The sequence below is a fragment of the Euleptes europaea genome, chromosome 8 (assembly GCF_029931775.1).
Source record: "Euleptes europaea isolate rEulEur1 chromosome 8, rEulEur1.hap1, whole genome shotgun sequence".
NCBI lineage: Eukaryota > Metazoa > Chordata > Lepidosauria > Squamata > Sphaerodactylidae > Euleptes > Euleptes europaea.
Genome location: NC_079319.1, coordinates 28191716 through 28212002, shown reverse-complemented (window position 1 = coordinate 28212002; position 20287 = coordinate 28191716). Strand labels below are relative to the sequence as shown.

The 20287-nt window shown below is 41.3% G+C and overlaps 1 protein-coding gene across 1 annotated transcript in view; it reads right to left on the bottom strand.

The window, feature by feature from the left end:
* Window positions 1-20287, bottom strand: part of TRIQK (triple QxxK/R motif containing) — a 40565-nt gene that overhangs the window by 13467 nt on the left and 6811 nt on the right. Inside the window, exon 2 of the mRNA XM_056854746.1 lies at window positions 13835-13901. Within this exon, the coding sequence (XP_056710724.1) occupies window positions 13835-13895 (61 nt within the window). The 5' untranslated portion in view covers window positions 13896-13901. The remainder of the gene's footprint in view (window positions 1-13834; window positions 13902-20287) is intronic.

The window sequence follows — 20287 nt, the reverse complement described above, 5'->3', positions numbered from 1 at the left end:
ATATATTAAGTCTTACTTCTGGTTAATGAGGGTTCTGCTTTGAACATAAGGTTGCCAACCTCCAGGTGGGGCCTGCAGATCTCCCAGAATTTCAATGGATTGCCAGACTATGCAGATCACTTCCCCAGGAGACAATGGCAGCTTTCAAAGGTAGACTCTATGGCATTATACCCTGCTGAGATCTCTCCCCTCCCCACAGCCTGCCCTTCCCAGGCTCCCCCCCAAATCTCCAGGAATTTCTCAGGCTGAAATTGGTAATCCTCTCTGGGCCTCACGTTGTCTGATAAATTCTGGGGCTTGGGTCAAATCCTCACCTTAACCTTCCCATATATTTGCCTGGGTAATTTTATGTTTTCACTGCATTTGTAGCTTGGTGCTTTTCCCAAGAATGGTGACTCTTTATTGTTAGGAGAACACTGAAACATAAAAGTCTTTGAGCAATCCTTGATTCCACAATTTTACCAAATTTTCTAGATTTGCTCTGGTAGGAAATCAAGGATTTATACTTGGAAATTAGGGTCACCAGCTCTAGTTTAGAAAATTTCTGGAGATTTTGGGGGTGGTCCATGGGAAGGGTGGAGTTTGGGAATGGGACAGAACTCATGGGATAGATGTGATGCTACAGACTCCTCCTTACAATGCTACCATTTCCTCCAGAGAAACAGCTCTCTGGAGTCTGGAGTTCAGTTGTAATTCCAGGACAAGTCAAGGCCCTACCTGGAGTTGGCAACCCAACTAGAAATACGCTAACGTTTCAGCAAAAGTTTATTCAGTGTCATTAAGGACCCAAGAGTATCCGAGCACTTTTCAGTTTCTGAGTTGCAACCATTAACAGGGTCTTTATCTTTTGCCCTTTGTTCTCACTGCCATCCAAGTTCATTATCATGGAAGTGTCTGGTTATTGTTTTATGGATGTTCTCATTTCAGAAGCTCCTGGCTCGTCCCCTCCCTGGTCCCCCCAAAGACTTTCCGATATCCGTCCTCATTATCGTCATGAGGCAGTGCTGCTCTTCGCCTGCATTTGCGACTTTAAAAATTAATGCACTGCTGTTTTCTGAATACTGTAAAGCATAAGCAGCTTAGGAGCGCATTATGCTATCAAGCAAGCACATTCTTCCATGGAAAATACAGCTGGTTCTGATTCAAAGGCGTTTCTTTTCACCTGCAAATGGACTTGCTTCTACACTTGTTCCTCAATTCATTGTCTTTTATGGGTGCCTGCAAATCTTTAATTGTCTTTAATTCAAAAACAAAAGTAAATTCAGTTCTTTAACTCTCGCAAACATGTTCAATCATAATTCCTCCTGGGATGATTACCAAGTTCTATTCACTGCCTGATCTTTATAACAAAAGTCTATAAATTTATTGCCCATTTATATAGACCACACCAATTATGCCACAATTGAATGGCAAACGAGAAAGAGTCAAAATATTTGAAATGAGAAATGTGCAATCTAAATTTAATTACATAGGCAAATTATTTGAAAATGAGTTATTTACTGCATGCCAAAAACCGACAGATAGTAAAAGAAATCAACATTACAGATTTAAAATCCCTTTCAGCACTTTCTCTCCAATTTATCACTGCCAAGAAACTGCTGCCCTGAATATTTTTGTGCTGGTTATCACAATAATAACTAAAACACAAACCTTATATTTTCCTTATAGTTTGCAGCCCACCACCAACACTACAATAATAAATGATGCTGGAATAAAACAGCTATGCAGCATCCATACCATTGTGAGCCAAATATCCTTAGTTATCAGACACTGCGGTAAGTCTTCCATCCCGTGGCATCTGACATATTTCCATTCATCCACACTCTCATTAAGACCCCTAACGGGGATATACCCTAAAATCAAAGGTCTCAGCAAGAGGAACGAGAGCGAAGATGAAAGTACCTTGACATAAAAGACATCTCTAATTTTAGAACATCCCAGCCCTACAGAACAGAGTCCACTGTATCCTTAATTTTGAATCAGGTATCCTTAACCCTTGACATATATTTTAAAATGACAGGGGGAAAATATTTAAAATTATAACTAAAGAGCTCAGTGCAATTCAATATTATCACCCTCTGCCAGCCTATCAGGTTCAAATAAGCTTCTCCTCTTTTCTAATCCCGAAGTATAGTCATTTAACATGTGCTATTGAAGAGATAAAGTTAAGCTACATGGAAGGGGAATTGGAAAGCTGCAGGGCCTTCACAGAGAGTGTAGTTCCAGCAACTCTTGCCCACACATTCTCTCCGCTCAGCTGAACTGAACCAGTGTGGCAACAGGCAACTCATCTCAAGCAGGGGAGCGCTACAGCATCTAATCAGCAAGAACACAAACCCCAATTGACTCCATGCCAGCCTAGAAAGTGATCAAATTACACACACACACAAAGCACACATTTAGAATCATAGAGTTGGAAGGGACCACCAGGGTCATCTAGTCCAACCCCCTGTACAATGTAGGAAATCCACAACTACCTCCCCCACACCCCCCCAATGACCCCTACTCCATGCCCAGAAGATGGCCAAGATGTCCTCCCTCTCATTATCTGCTTAAGGTCATAGAATCAGCATTGCTGACAGATGGCCATCTCTTCTTAAAAACCTCCAGGGAAGGAGAACTTACCACCTCCCAAGGAAGCCTGTTCCACCGAGGAACCGCTCTGTTAGAAAATTCTTCCTAATGTCTAGACAGAAACTCTTTTGATTTAATTTCAACCCATTGGTTCTGGTCCAACCTTGTGGGGCAACAGAAAACTCGGCACCATCCTCTATATGACAGCCCTTCAAGTACTTGAAGATGGTTATCATATCACCTCTCAGTGTTCTCTTTAGGCTGAACAAACCCAGCTCCTTCAACGTTATGATTAACCCAACATTACAGCCGCCCTGAACCTGTCTTAGGATGGGAAAGGGCAGGGTATAAATTGAATAAAATAAAATAAATGGAGTAGCAGTGTCATTCTGCACCCTATTACGTCCACTGAAGTCAATGGGCTTATAAGGGTGTAACTCTGCTTAGGATGGCACTGTAAGGCCGTTTATGCTTGGTAGTTAGCAGTGCATTCCAGGCTGAAGTGCCCCCGTTTGTTTTTTTAATTTCTTCACGCTGAACCGTCATTCCAGATGTCACTGCGAAGTCGGCATATTCCTGCTTTGCATTTCTTAAGAGCCCCTTTAACACAACCTTTTGTATTTGCTCCGCCCCGCATCGAAGCATTCACTGAAGGAAGCATGCAGAATCCCAACCGCGGCTTAGCTATGCAAACGACTATTGCTAATGGCTATGCAAACGAAGGAGCAGACAAGTGGGGGGTGGAATTTGTTTGACTTTCTCCTCTTGCATCGGGACCGTAAATAGTCATTTTAAAGGTCAGATTTTAAAAATCAGCGTTGAGTATGGAGCAGAATCGACCCTGCATAAATGGCCTAAGAGTTGTTTGGGAAGTAGGATTATTTCAAAACTTATTAGGCAGTTCGTGCACCCACCCCTTCCCAATGCCACTAAACCCCCGCACGGAAGTCATGTCATAAATCCCTTGGTTGCATGATGTAAAATATGTACACTCATTACCCTTTGGTTAATGTTGAAAGGTGGGTCCTAATGCAAGACAAGGCAGAAGTCTTTGTAAGGATCGACTGACTATTCAGAGTACCAACTCAGTTTGCGACATGCAAAATCAAAGACCCGGGCTCCATCTTTATTCACGTTAATTGCAAACTGACTGACTAGAGCATAAGAAGCCTTTGCAACCGTCTTTCACAGCATCGTGCTATTAACATCCTTGGTACCGAGAGAATTTTTTTCCCCATAAAAGGGGAAGAGAGATTTGCTTTAATACAGTTTCGATTGCTGTGATTAAAGATGTTTTTGGAGTCTTCATCTAACAGAAACATTTTGATACATACTGAATACAGTCAGAGTGTAAGTGTTCAAAGAGAGCATGAAAACCCCCTACGGTCCCTCTCCTTTTTTATTCAGGTTTAATGGCAGCTCACATCACTGGCCATTTTTCAATCCTGAGAGATGGAACAGCTTGACACTAATAATACATTTGCAACGGACACATCATCATTTAACACAACATTAAGTGCTCAGGGACAACTTTTTTTTTACAGTAGACACAACATGCTTCAAGCTCAGGGTTGACATATCATTACATTTTATGCTACAAAGATAATCCAGCCAGTCATTCATGAGAGGTAAATTAATTTCAAAGCAACCGTATTTCAGTTTTAAGCCAACAAGAAGGATGCATTAAAGTGAATAAGTTTCTTTTTACGCTATCAGCAAGGGTTTCTTTAGCCTGAATAAAAGACTTCCTTGAGTATACCAATATATACCTTCAATTATTTCCATTCTCCCTGCAGTTTCAATTCGGAAGTCCGCTCATACAAGTTAAGCTACAATTTTAAATCCATCAAGCAAGCATCTCACACAGACTAAAGGAACCCAAGAGGCAGACCCAATACAATCAAGCTGAACACTAAGGGCTGTTTCTTGTGTTTCAGCAAACCCTGGTGGGGGGAGTCACCAAACCATGGACATGCAGTGGTGGACCACAGAGACACTTCTTACTGCATGATCCACCTCTTACTGCATGATCCATGGGGCTAGCCCTTCCAAAAAGCTATCAAGCTAGTACATGCACATGCAATGCTTGGAATAGGCAGCTAAAGCAAATGGGGAAAAACTGGCTTTCCATGAGTAAACTCAGCATCCTTCATCACTGCAATCAAAGCTAGTATTTAGGGTGTTTTTTTTAATTTAAAAAGAACAGAGCCCTGTTGGACCGGTAGCCCATCAAGTCCAGGGTCCTTTCTCACATAGAAATGGCCCCTGGAGGGCTAACCACCAGCACTATGGTTGAAAAACATAAGAATATTTTTGGTGACATTGGGGTGCAAACTGATTCTCTATCGGGAGGGGCTGTGGCTCAGTTTGTAGAGCATCTGCTTGGCATCCAGAAGGTCCCAGGTTCAATCCCTGGCATCTCCAGTGAAAGGGACTAAGCAAGTAGGTGATGTGAAAGACCTCTGCCTGAGACCCTGGAGAGATGCTTCTGGTCTGAGTAGACAATACTGACTTTGATGGACCAAGGGTCTGATTCAGCATAAGGCAGCTTCATGTGTTGATGCATCGCTATGTGTGGCTTTCAAGCTGCTTTCAAAAACACATTCACTGATTCGTGCATCTTGAGGGCCATCAGGTATGATGAATTAAACATAAAAGCAGCAGACCACAAATCAGGTGAAGTTGTGGACATACTGTAAGCTAGAAACACTTAAAGACTTCTGAAAGATTCTATCCAGAGCTTTAGAATCTGAGAATTATTAAAGAAAGGCTCAGGTCAGAACTTATGAAGGCAGATCTATGAGGACAACCAATTTTCTTTCAAGATTCTATGAATATCACATGGGAGAATAACAGTAATAAGTCTTATGAAATGAGTTCATGGAGAAGTGGTGTGCAGTCTGGGCCATACTTGTATCTTTTAACCATACTCAATTATTTTTATAAAGGACAGCTACAAGGAAAATGCTCCTAGCTATTGTGTAAATGGTTGCAGTAGTCATCCCAATGAACCATGTCAACAAAGAGTATTTTGTCCGACCTGCGCTTCATGTCATAAAATAGCTCATTTGTGACCACATCAGAAGTGGATATTCAAACTGTTAAACAGTTTGGGTTCCCACTCATGAAAGCTGATGAATGGTTTGTAAAAAAGAAAAAGAAAAAAGACTTTAATAGAATTGACAGGAAAGAGAGCATTTCTTGTGTGCATCACTATTATCTGTTGCTAAATTTATTTGTGAAGAATAATCCCCAAATCAATCATAATTGCAGCACTACAAAGCCTTTAGGGCACTGGTAATTCTAAACTACTTCCCTTCAACATAAATGCCACCCGACAGGTCTTAACTAAAAAAATGAATGACACCAATAACAGCTTACATTAAAGAGTAGAAGCCGTACATATTTATGAGCAACTGGAGCACTGGCTCATGGACCTCAGGTGAAATTAAATAACGCACTGGGAAATATTACCAGCTCAAGTGAGCTAGATTCCAAGATGTTAGGACTGCAGTCTCCAAGATTCCTAGATGATAGGAGACTGCAGTCTCCAAGCCATGTACCAGACAAAAGAGACACTGACTTCTACAGACTAAGATAAAGTTTAGTTAGCATGCCAGCACAATATTCACGAGGGCTATGGATTTCTGCAGGTATGTGTGCCTAGTGTGCACTTCAGAAATCAGGAATATTGAGTAGGTGTGCTAATCAAGCTTGTATTGCTGCTTTGAGTGAATTGTAGCACAGTTTAAACGAGAACCTGTGCAAAATGGTGGGAAGCTCTTTGGCTCACCAGAATCACATTTCAATCGAGCCTTAGACAGATCTCTCGAGGGAGGGAATCCCAACAGCAGTGGGGCAGCCACTGAGAAACGCCCTCAGTGTTTGAAGTAATCACACCAATAATACAGCCAAGGAGGAATAATGCGATGAAGGTGTCTCTTCCAACAAGAAATCCCACAACTGTAAACTGTTTCTTTCTACCAAAAACATTTTCAGATTTTCCTCTCAGTTTATCCTCTACCCGGGACGTATTAATTTCTCTTTTAACATGGTCCTCATTTCACCGTAAGCTAATCTAACTGGCTTTATTTGAAACTGACGTTTGACATTTGCTGGCTTTTTAAAAGAGTTTTGAAACACTCACTATAAAAAACACTGATGGTTCTTAACCTTCCAACTCACTTTTAATCGGCTCAAAAAAGTTACTTCACAAAAGTAACAAAGGCTATTCTGCATTTCCCTGCCAAAGTTTCAAAGTGTCCAGGAAGGAAGAATACTGTCTTACAGTAAAACATAAAAGTAGGAATTGGGATTTTAAAAGATTCATTTGGAGGGGGGGGGCGTTTCCTGTGAAGTGCTCAATGACTTTAAGCAAGTTGTAATATGGAAACCATTCCCAAGTCCATTGTCAGATGACATTCTTGCCAGGCAAGCCCTGAGTCTTCAGTTCTGGGTCCGGGTCATGGTCTAGTCAGGAACAGACAGTCTGGGGCTCAGCAGCACAGCATCTGATTTGCAAACAGAATGTCTCAAGTTCAGTCCCTGGTACCTTCAGTTAAAAGGGTCAGGAGATGTGAAAGATCCCTTCCTGAAGAGCCCTGACTACCAGTTCAGTAATGACCTTGATAGACCAATCGTCTGACTCAATATATCAGTAAACCAGAGAAACATTCTCCAAATCAGACTGGTTTCAGGGCAAACATTAGTTGGAATCAGATCGTCTTACTTTCTATCCACACATTAAGCAGCTAAATCTTGTAGCTTTCATCTTTGTAATAGCTACATGCCACCTGTTCCTTTTTTTAAATGCAACTACAGCTCATGTTCATCTTCTGTTGCAATATTCAGTCTTCCTGTTTCTTCTCTCAAACCTTTTTGGTCTTGAATTTAGCTCACTTTATGCTGCTCATAGGGTTGCCAACCTCCAGGTACTAGCTGGAGATTCCTGTTATTACAACTGATCTCCAGCCAATAGAGGTCGGTTCACCTGCAGAAAATGGCCGCTTTGGCAATTTGACGCTATGGCATTGAAGTCCCTCCCCTCCCCAAAACCCGCCCTCCTCAGGCTCCTCCCCAAAAACCTCCTGCCAGTTGCAACGAGGGACCTGGCAACCCTAGCTGCTCATCACTGTAATAATGGTCCTATTTTTCTAAACTGGCTCTTAAAAAAAAAACTCACATTCCATTGATATTGGTTAGTACTTGGATGGAAGACCAATAAGGAAGTGCAGGATTGCTACACAGAGGCAGTCAAACCAGGTAAACGTCTCTTGCCTTGAAAAATCCTATGGGGTTACCATATGTTGGCTGCAACTTGATGGCAAAAAAACCCCCAAAAAATGGGTGTCCAATGGAATCCATCCAAGAAGGAAGTCAGTGGCACAAGTAAAGCAAAATAGAGAAAAACTAAAAAGATACTGTATAATGACAAGCAAGTGCTCCCCTTTAGCTGTTCAGATCAAGAGAAAAGGACCAATGAAGCTCCTCTAAAGGGTATCATGAGACTCCTCCTAGCTAATCACAATTGGTGAAAAGTACTTCTAATATACTTGCTCTTTGTAATGCTCACTTTTCCTGTTCCATAGTTTTGAAAATCCCCAAACCCCTCTGCCACTGTGAATCAGATTTCCTTTTGATAAAGGAGATGACTGACCCAACTGAAATTCAGATAGGTTGCACCAATTGTCGTTTTCTATAATGTAACCAAGAAATCAAATAGCCAAGTAATACTTGTAAGACATTTGGGGTTCATTGGATGCAAGGCACTACATATATGAAAAAATATCAAGTATAATTACTGGTTCAATATCATAATTTATTGCAAGGACTATCTCCCTGATGGCATGTTATATAAAGCTTCATAAATTACATTTACGACTACTGTAAAAAACAATTGCAGAAATATCCCTTTTAAATCGACTCTCGCATTACCGGACTTCAAAATCAATTTCTCATTTATTAAAAAAAATATTAAATATTTACAGACAAATGCATAATGATTTCTCTTTCTTGGATTAAACACATGGTACATATACAAAGCCCACAAAAAAGTCTGTTTGCAAAATGCATGAAGCCAACCTAAATTCAGCTAAATCCAAGGATACCACATATGTCCAGTTAAGATTCTCTTCTTGAGCCCTGCTCTCTATGCAGCAGAGGCGAGGTGGGTGGTGATCAGAGACAGCCCTTTTTCAGTGGTGGCACTTCACCTCTGGAATGCCCGCCCCTTTGAAGCTTATCGGTATCTACCTTACTTTATTTTAAGCACTAACCCAAACTTTTATTTTTTTACCCCAGGTTCTAATTAACTGTGCAATCCTGAAGGGGGGCGGAGCCACACAGGAACCGGTGTGACCCCTACACCGGTGTCCATGCCACTTGCGCCGGGCAAACTGGCATGGACACCGGCACACGAAAACTTATACCGGCCCTGGGTGCAGTGCAGCAGCACAAGCCTCATGCACCTATGCTGCCTTCCCAGCAGCATATGTCCGGCACGAGTGTTTGCACCGGCATCCTGGGGGCAGGGCCGTTCCCCGGAGAGATGTCTTTAGGCAGCTTCCTAACCCCTTTTGGGCTGGAAAGGAGCCATTTTCAGGTGTCAAGATACACCCACAAAATCGTGGTGCAGCCCTGGAGAACTCTATGGGGAGTTCCATGGGGTTTTCTACAAAAATGCTTTTAAATTTATTTTTCAGCTTGCTGCACTGGCAGCAAGCCACTAGCCTATCTGCCCCCCGCCCCTTCCAGGAATAGGCTGCTAGGGTTTCCATCTTTTTAAGAGCTACTTTCTATTATTTTATTGTATTTTATTGTTTTATTTTGTGGACTGCCTTGAGTGTGTCTCTGGAGAGGCAGCATCTGAATTTTTCAGATAAATAAATTGAGTACAAGTGGCTATGTTAGCCATCCTAGGGAAAAAAATGAAATCTTATAATATCTTTATCAAAGGCATCTGAGAAAATTTCCATTTACTACATAGTTGAGAGTGCAATTGTTGTCTATGAACAGATTCAGGTACCACAGCATCACAGTGAGACCCCTTATAAATTTACCACATGGCTGTATCATCTAAATGGGAAGCCATCATTCTCACTACCACTTCCAAACAGCAGCCCACAGTCCCAGTTGTCTGTAAGCCTTCTATGATACTTACATATTCCTGCCTCTTTAATACCCTTCACCATCCCTTAATCCTCTGTTTCCCCACTACAACTCTTCAGCCTTCTGTAGAAGGCCCTACTGTCCTTCACCTGTGACGCTGCACACACCCCAACCAAATGGAAGTTCTGCTTCCCCTCAGCATCTGTACTGATTTCCACCATTCCATGACTAGCCCTTCTTCCACAGCAGAATATTTATGATTGGGGAAGCTTTAGCCAAGGGCGATAGTGATGTATTAGCAAGAGACAACAGCCAGGTTTTAACTCAAAGTGATTCATAAGTGTTATATGATTCTAAGACCGAAAGGAGTGACAATCAGGTATTTATTTGACACGTAAAAAAAATACTGTACCGTTAAAAAGTGCTGTGTTGGAAGCAAGCACATTTCTGCTTCTTTAACCTGTGTCACTTTGATAGTTTTACTGTTTTGTGCTGGGAGCTCAAGGGATGCATGACAAAGGTTAATAGCTACCACAGTCACTCAGCGTGAATTTCCTATTCACTTCAACAAAAAGGAAACAACCTGTTTAATTCATGATTGTATTCTTTCATTCTTTTGAATTGTACAGTTGCCTGTGATGGATATAGCATCTATCCTCTTTAAAATAAACCAGAATCACACACATACGCCTGAAATGCTTCTAAAACCTATCACTTTTCCCCTACAAAGCTTCACCGACACTGAATTTTGAGGACATTCAAATGCAGAGAAAATGCCCAGGTTTGCAGACACCATGCACTTTTGCTTTTTTTACACCCGATCATGGACATATAAGCCAGCCATAGAAGTGCCAAAAGGGCTCCGGGTGGGGTACTGAGCACCCTCTTTCCATACTACCCTCTAACCCTCATAATGCCTCAGCATACTGCTTGAATACACAACCCAGGTAGAGGAAACGATCAAGGCCCTGTTAAGCCCATGGCGATTCTTCCACATGCGGACCCTGTACCTGTGTGGTCCTGGATCATGCCCTTTTTAGTTTAGAACGGAATACTTACAGCTCTCCTTGTATAATGTTTCTAGAGGTGCCGACTGCTTCCAGTGGTGAGGTGGAGCTCCTACCAGCTGGAATGTCTGACCACTCATCTGCTACCTGGGGATAACATGGCTTGAGAGGCATCCACCTCCTCAGTCATAGCAGTGATAGAAAAGGCAAAGACACATCCCTGTGGTTGGTGGACATGTTCAAGCTCTTTCATAACCTATTCATCAGCCACCCCTGCAATCATCTTTTTCTTGACTTTGGCATTTTACAAGACAAACGCTTGAAATGGCAAAAGAAAAAATCCCAGAAAGATATGTGTTCCATTTTAAGATTACTTCTTTTTTTAAATAGTATTTTATTTTGTTTTGTTTTTAAAAAAACCCACAAACACCTCAATAGATATACATACAAGCTAACATAGTCAACATACAAAGCATTAGAGCTAAATTATAAAAGAAAAAAAAACTGTACCTGGGTAAAACAGATACTAGTATCTTGCCATTGTTATATTATTCTAACTTTTGTCACTGAAAATTCAGCTTATTGTTTACTTATTCATCCTCTAAAATGATAATACTTCACAAGCCCATCATGAGCTTGTCTACAAAGTTCTCCTCTAAATTAACCTTGATATTAACACACTTATAATCAATAATTTCTGTTGGGGATTTTTCTATCCAATTTCCATGCTAAATATACATATTTCATTTTTTCCACTTTTTGTAACTCTTTCACAACTCATGTAGGTAATACAATTTCCAGTTCTTTTGGAACTCTTCACTGGGTCTCTTATGTACTTTAAGATTACTTCTTGAAGTCTTCATTGTTAAATGGTCCGAGCAGGTACACGTTTTTATTCTTGACAGTAAATTGATAAACATAAAATGTTTATTGTTTACTACTGGACTGACATTTTGAGCATGCACAGAGGGGGAAGGGTCTTTACATGGACAATAATAACTATAATAGCACTTAATCAGGGTTTGCAGGAGGGTTGCCAGCTCTGGACTGGAAAATTCCTGCAGATTTGCAGGCAGTGCTTGGGAAGGGCAGGTTTTGGGGAGGGGAGGGAAGGGACCTTCGCAGGGTATGATGCCATGAAGTCCACACTCCAAAGCAGCCATTTTTTCCAGAGGAACTTCTGGAGATCCGTTGTAATTCTGGGAGATCTCCAGGGAGGTTGGCAACTCTAGTCACCAATAAACAACACGCCTGTCTAACTGGAACAGCTGCAATGAAGAACTCAGTGATCACATCCCTGACTTTAAACCAGGGATTCAAGACAAACCCTGGCTGTATGGAAATTGATTCTCAGTAGTTACTGAGCATGAATGTGTGCTTCCTAACATAAATTCCTAATTGCAGAGGCCTTTGCTGACTTTATGCAGCTTTCATGCTCAGGGGTAACTGAAAAAGCAATAAAGCATTCCTTGATATCATTTAAGGTAAAAAGGTAAAGGTCCACTTTGCAAGCACCGGGTCATTCCTGACCCATGGGGTGACGTCACATCCCGACGTTTACTAGGCAGACTTTGTTTACGGGGTCGTTTGCCAATGCCTTCCCCAGTCACCTTCCCTTTACCCCCAGCAAGCTGGGTACTCATTTGACCGACCTCGGAAGGATGGAAGGCTGAGTCAACCTTGAGCCGGCTACCTAAAACCAACTTCTGTTGGGCTCGAACTCAGGTTGTGAGCAGAGCTTGGACTGCAGTACTGCAGCTTACCACTCTGTGCCACGGGGTCCTTGATATCATTTAATATATGCCAAATATGGGAGCAGCAAGTATTCCCACTCCCAAATGAAGCTGTCAAACTCAAATTTGGGAACAGAGTCCACCCCAACCTGTATTATAAATATAGTCTAGTCAGACCCACGCTAAAAAGAAGCAGAGTAGAACCTGAAAGAGAAATTACTGAGAATTTCTCTCAACTCATGCTTGTGGTAATCAAAATACTGACCCAATGCATGGCAATTTGAATTTATTTTGTTTCCATATGATGCTCCATACATCAGAGGTACACACATGCATGGAGCCCAAGAGCCATGCAGTGATCCGTACTGCAATAGCGAATTCCACACACCACATCTACTGAAAGTAGTTCTGATGGAGAAACTTTTGATACATTACAATGGATATCAGCCAAAAGGCAAAAACTGACAAGGCACCACTGTACATGGAAATGACAGAATCAAAGAGATAGAGTTGGAAGGGGCCTCAGAGATCATCTAGTTCAATCCTGTGCTCAATATATGAACATGCATTAGGAAGATCCCTGACAGATAGTCATCCAACCTCTGCTTGAAGACTTCAAGAAAAGAAAAGCAAGAAAAGCAAAGGATGCTGCGGCAGTTGACTTGTTTGTGGTCTTCCTAGAGGCACCTGGTTGGCTGCTGTGTGAACAGACTGCTGGACTTGATGGGCTTTGGTATGATCCAGGATGGCTTTTCTTACATTCTTAAGAGAGTCCTGGAGACCATCTTCTGACAATTAACACTCACTGAGGAAAGAACTACAGCTAGGAAAGAACCTCAGCATTGTCTCGCAAATGCCCTTGCTCCCAAGAGGCCGTTCAAGCAAACCCCGATGGGAATCCGGATCTTTATAAAAATCTGCCAACCACAGGACCCCCATCCCCCCAAAACAACCTAATATATTGGTTGTGACATGTACTGAACACCAGCAAGTGTATTCTTCTCTTCCCCTAGAATAGAAATCCTTTAACAATTTCAAATTCCTCATCGTCAACCTTAAAGCTGTGCAATTCCTTGGTAGTCATTACTTTTGTCTTCTTGATGTTCTGCTGTAAGCCACACTTACCAGAGCTTCATTTAACTGAGATGAGTTACATGCAGCTACCCGATTTGAAAGTGAATGAACCACATTGTTCAGCAGAGCTTTAAATCACATTTGAGCTGATTTCCTAGTACATTAGAGGGGTTTACCAATAAAGACAGAGAGAATTCAAAATCTTGTCAACACTGGTAAAAGATAGCGAATAGTTTGGTTCAGTCAAACTGTTATTTCTACAGGAATGTATAACTACCACAAAAACGAAGAAGGGGAGAGATGTGAAGTGAGAGCAGCATGTTCAAAGTACATTATTACCTATTTGTTTTCTGTACTGATCAACAGGAGTTCTTGCAGTAGAAGCATCTTTTCTACCCATTTTTTTCTGTGTTGTCTGTAAGAAAGAAAGATAAAGCAGCTCTAACAAGTAATAAATTACAGAGAATACCACAAAAAGTATATACGTTCAAGATAGTTTAACCTACTTTTCAGCCAAATCAGGCCCACAATTAGCAGCTGTTAATTATTCTGGTTGGAAGTTGCCCTATTACCGTATCTGCTGAAAGAGACTTGCCCCTTGCTGCCTCTTCTGCTGCCCTTGATAAATGGAACTGTGAAAAAGACAGCAACATGCCAGAATAATAACTGTAAATAACCAAATATTTTTCAAAGGTTACTAAATGCCATTCTTTTTTAATCAAACACATGACTTATATTAAAGATACAGAGGGTATCTGGTTCAGATTAAAATTCAGATATGAATATGAAGGAACATCTTTAGCCTACATATGAGATCTTATACAGCACAATGGCTGTACTTTGGTAATTTGCCAAGCTACATGTAAATCATCTCAACTTCATATATTATAGGTTTGATTAACTTTTGTATGATGATACTTTGTTGGAACCTTTTGTCCTTATTGTTTTCCACTCCCCTGGCTTAGGGGTGTCAAGCTAGGAGCGCTCTCCCATTTGGGTGTCTTGTACCCCAGAAACTGTTCAAAATTGACATTTCTACAGTATTCTTGTGCCGCAGCTCTGCCAGGCTTGCCACTTGTGGTGAGTCCTCACAGGGGAACAGGTCTGAGCACACCTGAGAGCCCCACAGGATTCCAAGAAGAAAAGCTTCTGCACTGATATTGACCACAGTATTCTACATGCTGTTCAAAGTCAGATGTGACAGACCCAAACTATACATGTATCCCACCATTTGCGAATGTGCTAAAATTATTCCAGAGTAAAAAACGCTTCCTAATTCGTATGTTGTATAGATTCAGTGGGCAAAAACGCACAGTCTCTTTAACCTCCTTTATTCCCTGTTTCAGCCAGGATTCACCTAGGATCGAACGCACGTTCAGCGAAAATGCATGCGTTCGATACTGGCTGAATCCTGGCTGAAACAGGGAATAAAGGAGGCTAAAGCAACCGTGCGTTTTTGCCCAGTGGCAGCTGTGTCTATGCGTCCTGTCAAGTCTCAGCTGACTCATGGCGACCCCAGGTTTTCAAGGCAAGAGATGTTCAGAGGTGGTTTGCCATCGCCTGCCTCCATGTGGGCTGAGAGAGTTCGGAGAGAACTGTGACTTGCCCAAGGTCACCCAGCAGGCTTCATGTGGAAGAGTGGGGAATCAAACCCAGTTGTCCAGATTAAGAATCCACCACTCTTAACCACTATGGCACATTGGCTCCTACTGTGGCAGCTACAAACTCTTATGTTAACTCGTTAACTTTGCAAATACACACACACTGAACACCTATTCACACTACAGGTGGAAACTGGTTTAAAAACATCTCTTCTCCAGAAAATCTGGGAATTATTCTATGAGGTTAAGAAGACTAGGGATCTCTAGCGAAGAACTATTAGCACCCTTATCACACTACAATTCTTAGGATTCTTTTTTGGGAACTCGTGACCACTGAATTGGTATACAAGCTATACAGCTTTGGACTATAGATAACAGCATACTCATAAAAGCATTGCAATGAGAACAATACTAGCTGTCCTTATCATCCTTGCCTACCCCCATCTTTAATTTCATCATATTTCAGACAAGAGAAGCTGGTTTTCACACAGTGTTTATGCCAGGGCCACAGGAACAATATTTGAAGTCACTATTTAACCTAGCAGAGTAGCTGAATGTAAACATTTTATGCCCAACATCCAATTCATGACTTACTGTTTATTTTATTGGGTAAACGATTTCTTTTATTTGCCTTTTGCAATTTCAATAGCCTTGTAACATTTTGCAACAAAATTTCAGCAATATACAGAGGCTTGCACTAAAGGCAGCTGCCGACAAATCATAAGAATGGGGGGGGGGAGAGAGAGAAAAATCACTTTTTTTAAAGTTTGGCCTAGTTAATACAAGCCACAGAGACCCTCCTGGATGTCTGTGTGGTTCAAGCTGTCACATCTTTTGCGGCAACCAGGACCTCTGAAATCCCTGTGACTTTTCTTTGTTCTTCAAAGCTCTGCTGTAATCATCATTCACTTCAGCTGCTTTGATGGTTAGATAGCAAGCTCCCAAGAAACCCACAGAGACATTAGCACATACAGCCGCAATGTCTAATAAGACAGCTATTTGCATAAAAGATCAGCCACAATTTAAAATGCCTTGCGATAGATGTGGAAAGGGAATAACAGATCTATATTAGCATGTACGAAACCAAGATTGTTTTCACAATTTAATTCCCAGGGGGGCGTGTGGCTCATCACCTTCCCTTGTAAAGAATCCTGCGTTCCCCGAGGAAGTAACTTGCTATGAGCTCAAGTTAAACTAAACTATGGATTAATAAGAAAATATATTTATTATTTATGAATTCAGCTCAGGAATGGTTTTTGTAGCAACTTCATACCAGTGTTCTGTAGGCAGGTAAACCGGGGGGGGGGGGCTTTTTGACTCTCCCAATACTTTGAAAAAAGAACTCTCAGCCCTTTATTGAGCTGAAAAGGTTTTCATTGGGGGTTTTTTCAAACTGAACAAGGAATGAGTTCAGCCCTGTTCTCAATGTACTCCTTGCTAAAAAGTCCAAATTGATAGCAGCTGATGCAGAAAGAAGTTATTTATTATTTACACTTTTTTTCTTTCTTTTAGAATATATATACTGACAGAGAGACGGGGAGAGAGATTCTTGGGAAAGCAAACGGATAGCACCATTTTTGGTTATAGCAGGAAACATTAGAGGGTTTTCTGTGAAAGCTTTCTGCTGGTTCCAAAAGCATCGATCCTTCTAGAGATTGGCGGGGGGAGGGGGGTTGCCAAAGGAGATAAAAGTGTTAGACCATTCAAACACTCAGCTATGGTAATGTGGATCTATGAAGCACTGTCTACATTTTGAGTTAGCACTGTGACATCACATAATCAACTACAAATAGCTACATAGTCTCCTGACAGCAGCAGCAGCAGAAGATGGGCACCCGAAGCAGAAGCCAAAAAATGAACTGCCAGTAAACAAGAGGAAATAAAAAAAACAGGAAAACAGTTTTTATAGTCCTAGACTTGGCATGAAGAGTTCATAGTTGGTTGGACCTAAAGGCAGGGTTGGTTATTGCTTTGAAACTAGGACTTCTACAGCTGTTGCTGTAACCAGGTGATTCCTTGCCAGTGGATAAATTTATGAATAAATATATTCAAAACAAACTCCAAAGTTCTCCAAGGTCCTCTCCTACAATGGGAATTTTGTCTGCAAATTTCTCTGAGTTGGAGAATGGGGAAGTATTTAAAAGTGCACCTGTGGCTACAGCGTAGGAGGGAACGGCCTAATTATGCAATCACATGTAAACTTTATACATGTATCTGTGTTACCGTATGAATACATGTTAGGGAGTGGCAGCTGGCAGTGGGCTTTCAACACAGGTGCACATAACAAAATAAAGCTGTCACATGGTTCACATTTCCCCATAAATTTCCTTTTATAGCACCTAACATGCTTAAAACTGTATACTATTTAAAAGTGGAGTTGCAAGTTTTAATTGGTAATCAACTGAAGTTTTAGCTGATTAATCAGTTGGAGCCAATTTTAATCAGTGGGATTGGAAGTCTGTTGTCTATTTCTGAAGATATTTTGGTTCTGGTGAGTTACTCTAATCGAGAATGAAGAAGAAAATGGCCTCTCTTAAGCATCAAGTGGTAAATTTGCTTTTTTAATCCAGTCATCTTACTTTCCTCACTTTCCTCAAATGGCATCTCTACTTAAGTGGTAGAGAAAGTTGGCATATAAAAACCAACTCCTCTTCTTCTTCCTCTTCCTCGTATTCTTCCTAACAGGCCTGTATATCATAACATGAAAAGCCTGCAATTGATTGAACTACCATAATATAGCATATTGCGAATGTGCCTTCTGAGGTTATACTTCTAAACTTATGCATTTCTCATGCCACAAGTTCTGGATCAACCCCAGTGAAACCTTAATATCCAGTCAGGTGTGAGGAGGTGCAAGACAATGCAGAAATGACATTTAACACAACAAGGTTCTTTAATTTTGCAGTCCTCCCCCGCACCACCACCACCACATTACAAATACAGGGATAGTTCTCAAATCACTTTACAAAATGTTATGTAATTTATGTGCAGCCTCATTGAGCTCACTACACATGAAGTATCCATTAATTCTACATTTTGGGGGAATTTATTGCTTTATTCTTATTATCTCAGGGATCACACATTCCCTTTCATTAATAAAAAGAAACATATTGTGAATGACTAAAATAATAAAAATGAATATAAGAGCTATAAAATACATGGCACTGTGCTTTGTACATTTATGGGCCCATATAAATGATTAATAAGAATAATAAGGTCCAAAGGGACTGCCACTGTACATAGCAATATCTACCGGCATACAAAATTTCATGAAAATTAAACTGGATCTTGTATAATGCATTTTGGTTCTTCAAGCACAGAAGACGCTTAAATTATTGATACAAATGTTTTTGATAGTAAAAAGAATGAAATCCTGAAAGGCAGTTCTTTGCAAGACAGAAAAACTAGGGATGTGTGGTTAATCCAGCGACCTAAGTTTTCAAGTAGTGTATTAAGCAGATTTTGCTGTAAATGCAAACTCTGTCCATGCATCCAGCTTTGCATCTTCAAAGGAAATGGCATATTTCTAGGTTTCCATCAGCGCAATCCTAGGCAGTTCCTCCAGTTTAAGCTTAATGAAATCAATGGCTGACACTGGAGTAATTCTGCGTAGGATTTTGTTTCTTATGTTCTTCCGAAAGCTGAGCCAGCACTGGGCTTTGTGGGGCTCTGGACAAGATGACTTCCATAGGAATATCTTTCTTTGGAAAGCTGGACAGTCATTTATGAATGACCAGTCTGTGAACCTATGTGCTGAAGGATTGTCTGTGCAATTGGGAGGTCCTGCATGTATGGGAACTACACGCACTCTGGCATGGATTTTGCATACATACTATTTCTGGGGATAACTGACCTGCAGGGGCACAGCTGGGGAGGTGGCACAAAAGGCTGCACTTGGAGGAGGTCAGCAGAGGAGCAGCCTTCCTCTAGTACAACTGAATTCACACTTCTTAGGATCCAAACGTTCTTCACACTGATTTACAATGGGCCCTCATTGAGCCAGCTATGAGAGCCAGCATGGTGTAGTGGTTAAGAGCAGTGGTTTGGAGCGGTGGACTCTGATCTGGAGAACTGGGTCTGATTCCCCACTCGTCCACATGAGCAGCAGAGGCTAATCTGGTGAACTCGATTTGTTTCCCCACTCCTGCACATGAAGCCAGCTGGGTGACCTGGGCAAGTTACAGCTCTCTTAGAGCTCTCTCTGCCCCACCTACCTCACAGGGTGTCTGTTGTGGGGAGGGAAAGGAAGGTGATTGTAAGCCGGTATGATTCTTCCTTAAATGGTAGAGGAAGTTGGCATATAAAAACCAACTCTTCTTCAGTGTATGCCGCAGCATCACCCTCTCAGAACGTCAGACAAAGAGTATATCAGTATTGCTGCCACATCTTTTAAGGGAAAGAGGGAGAAAGGATTTGGGGTTTGCTATTTTATCTCATGTTTTAGCTGGGGATGTTTCAACTATTATTGTAAGCTGCCTTGAACCCAAGAGAAAAGGCGGGATATAAATGTTTAATAATATAAATAAATGTTGCAAATGCTTAGGGTCATGACACACTACTAGACCACGGGGGCACACTGCAATTTGTTTTATTTTCCCATGATTGTTAGCAACTTCCTCTACCCCCAACTTTCCTCGTCTTTGGACAAGGCTCTGTCACTCTCACTGTAACCACACTGCCAGAGAATATTCCAATTATGCCCTTAACCTTAGGGTGACCCATTCATGCCACATATTCCATGAGCACAAATTAGACTGGGGGGGGGGGAGGAAATTGCCTGTTTTGCATCTTCTGATCCCCCTGGAGCTGATGGCATTGATTTATACATTGGCCAACTTTGGTGAAATAAACGCCAGGCGATAACAGATCCAGCAGGGTGATCATATTATGTAAACAGCCTGAGCAGAAATACAGAAGCTGTGCCATGTGGAGTATTACTGAAAACTACGTTGGCAGAGCTCAGGCATCTGCTGCTGTTACACAATGTAAAAAAAAAATTCTGCATATTCTCTGTATAAAGTCAAAAGTTTATGAAGGCAATTATTTCCTCTGCCCTGGTGATTAAGGATATCAACAGAAAACAAGATATGGGACAATTCCCTCTTTAATCCTTAATACACACACCTTTCACATTTATTTCCTTTAATGCAGAAGGGGAGAATATAAATGAAAGCCCCAATGATGAAGGTCA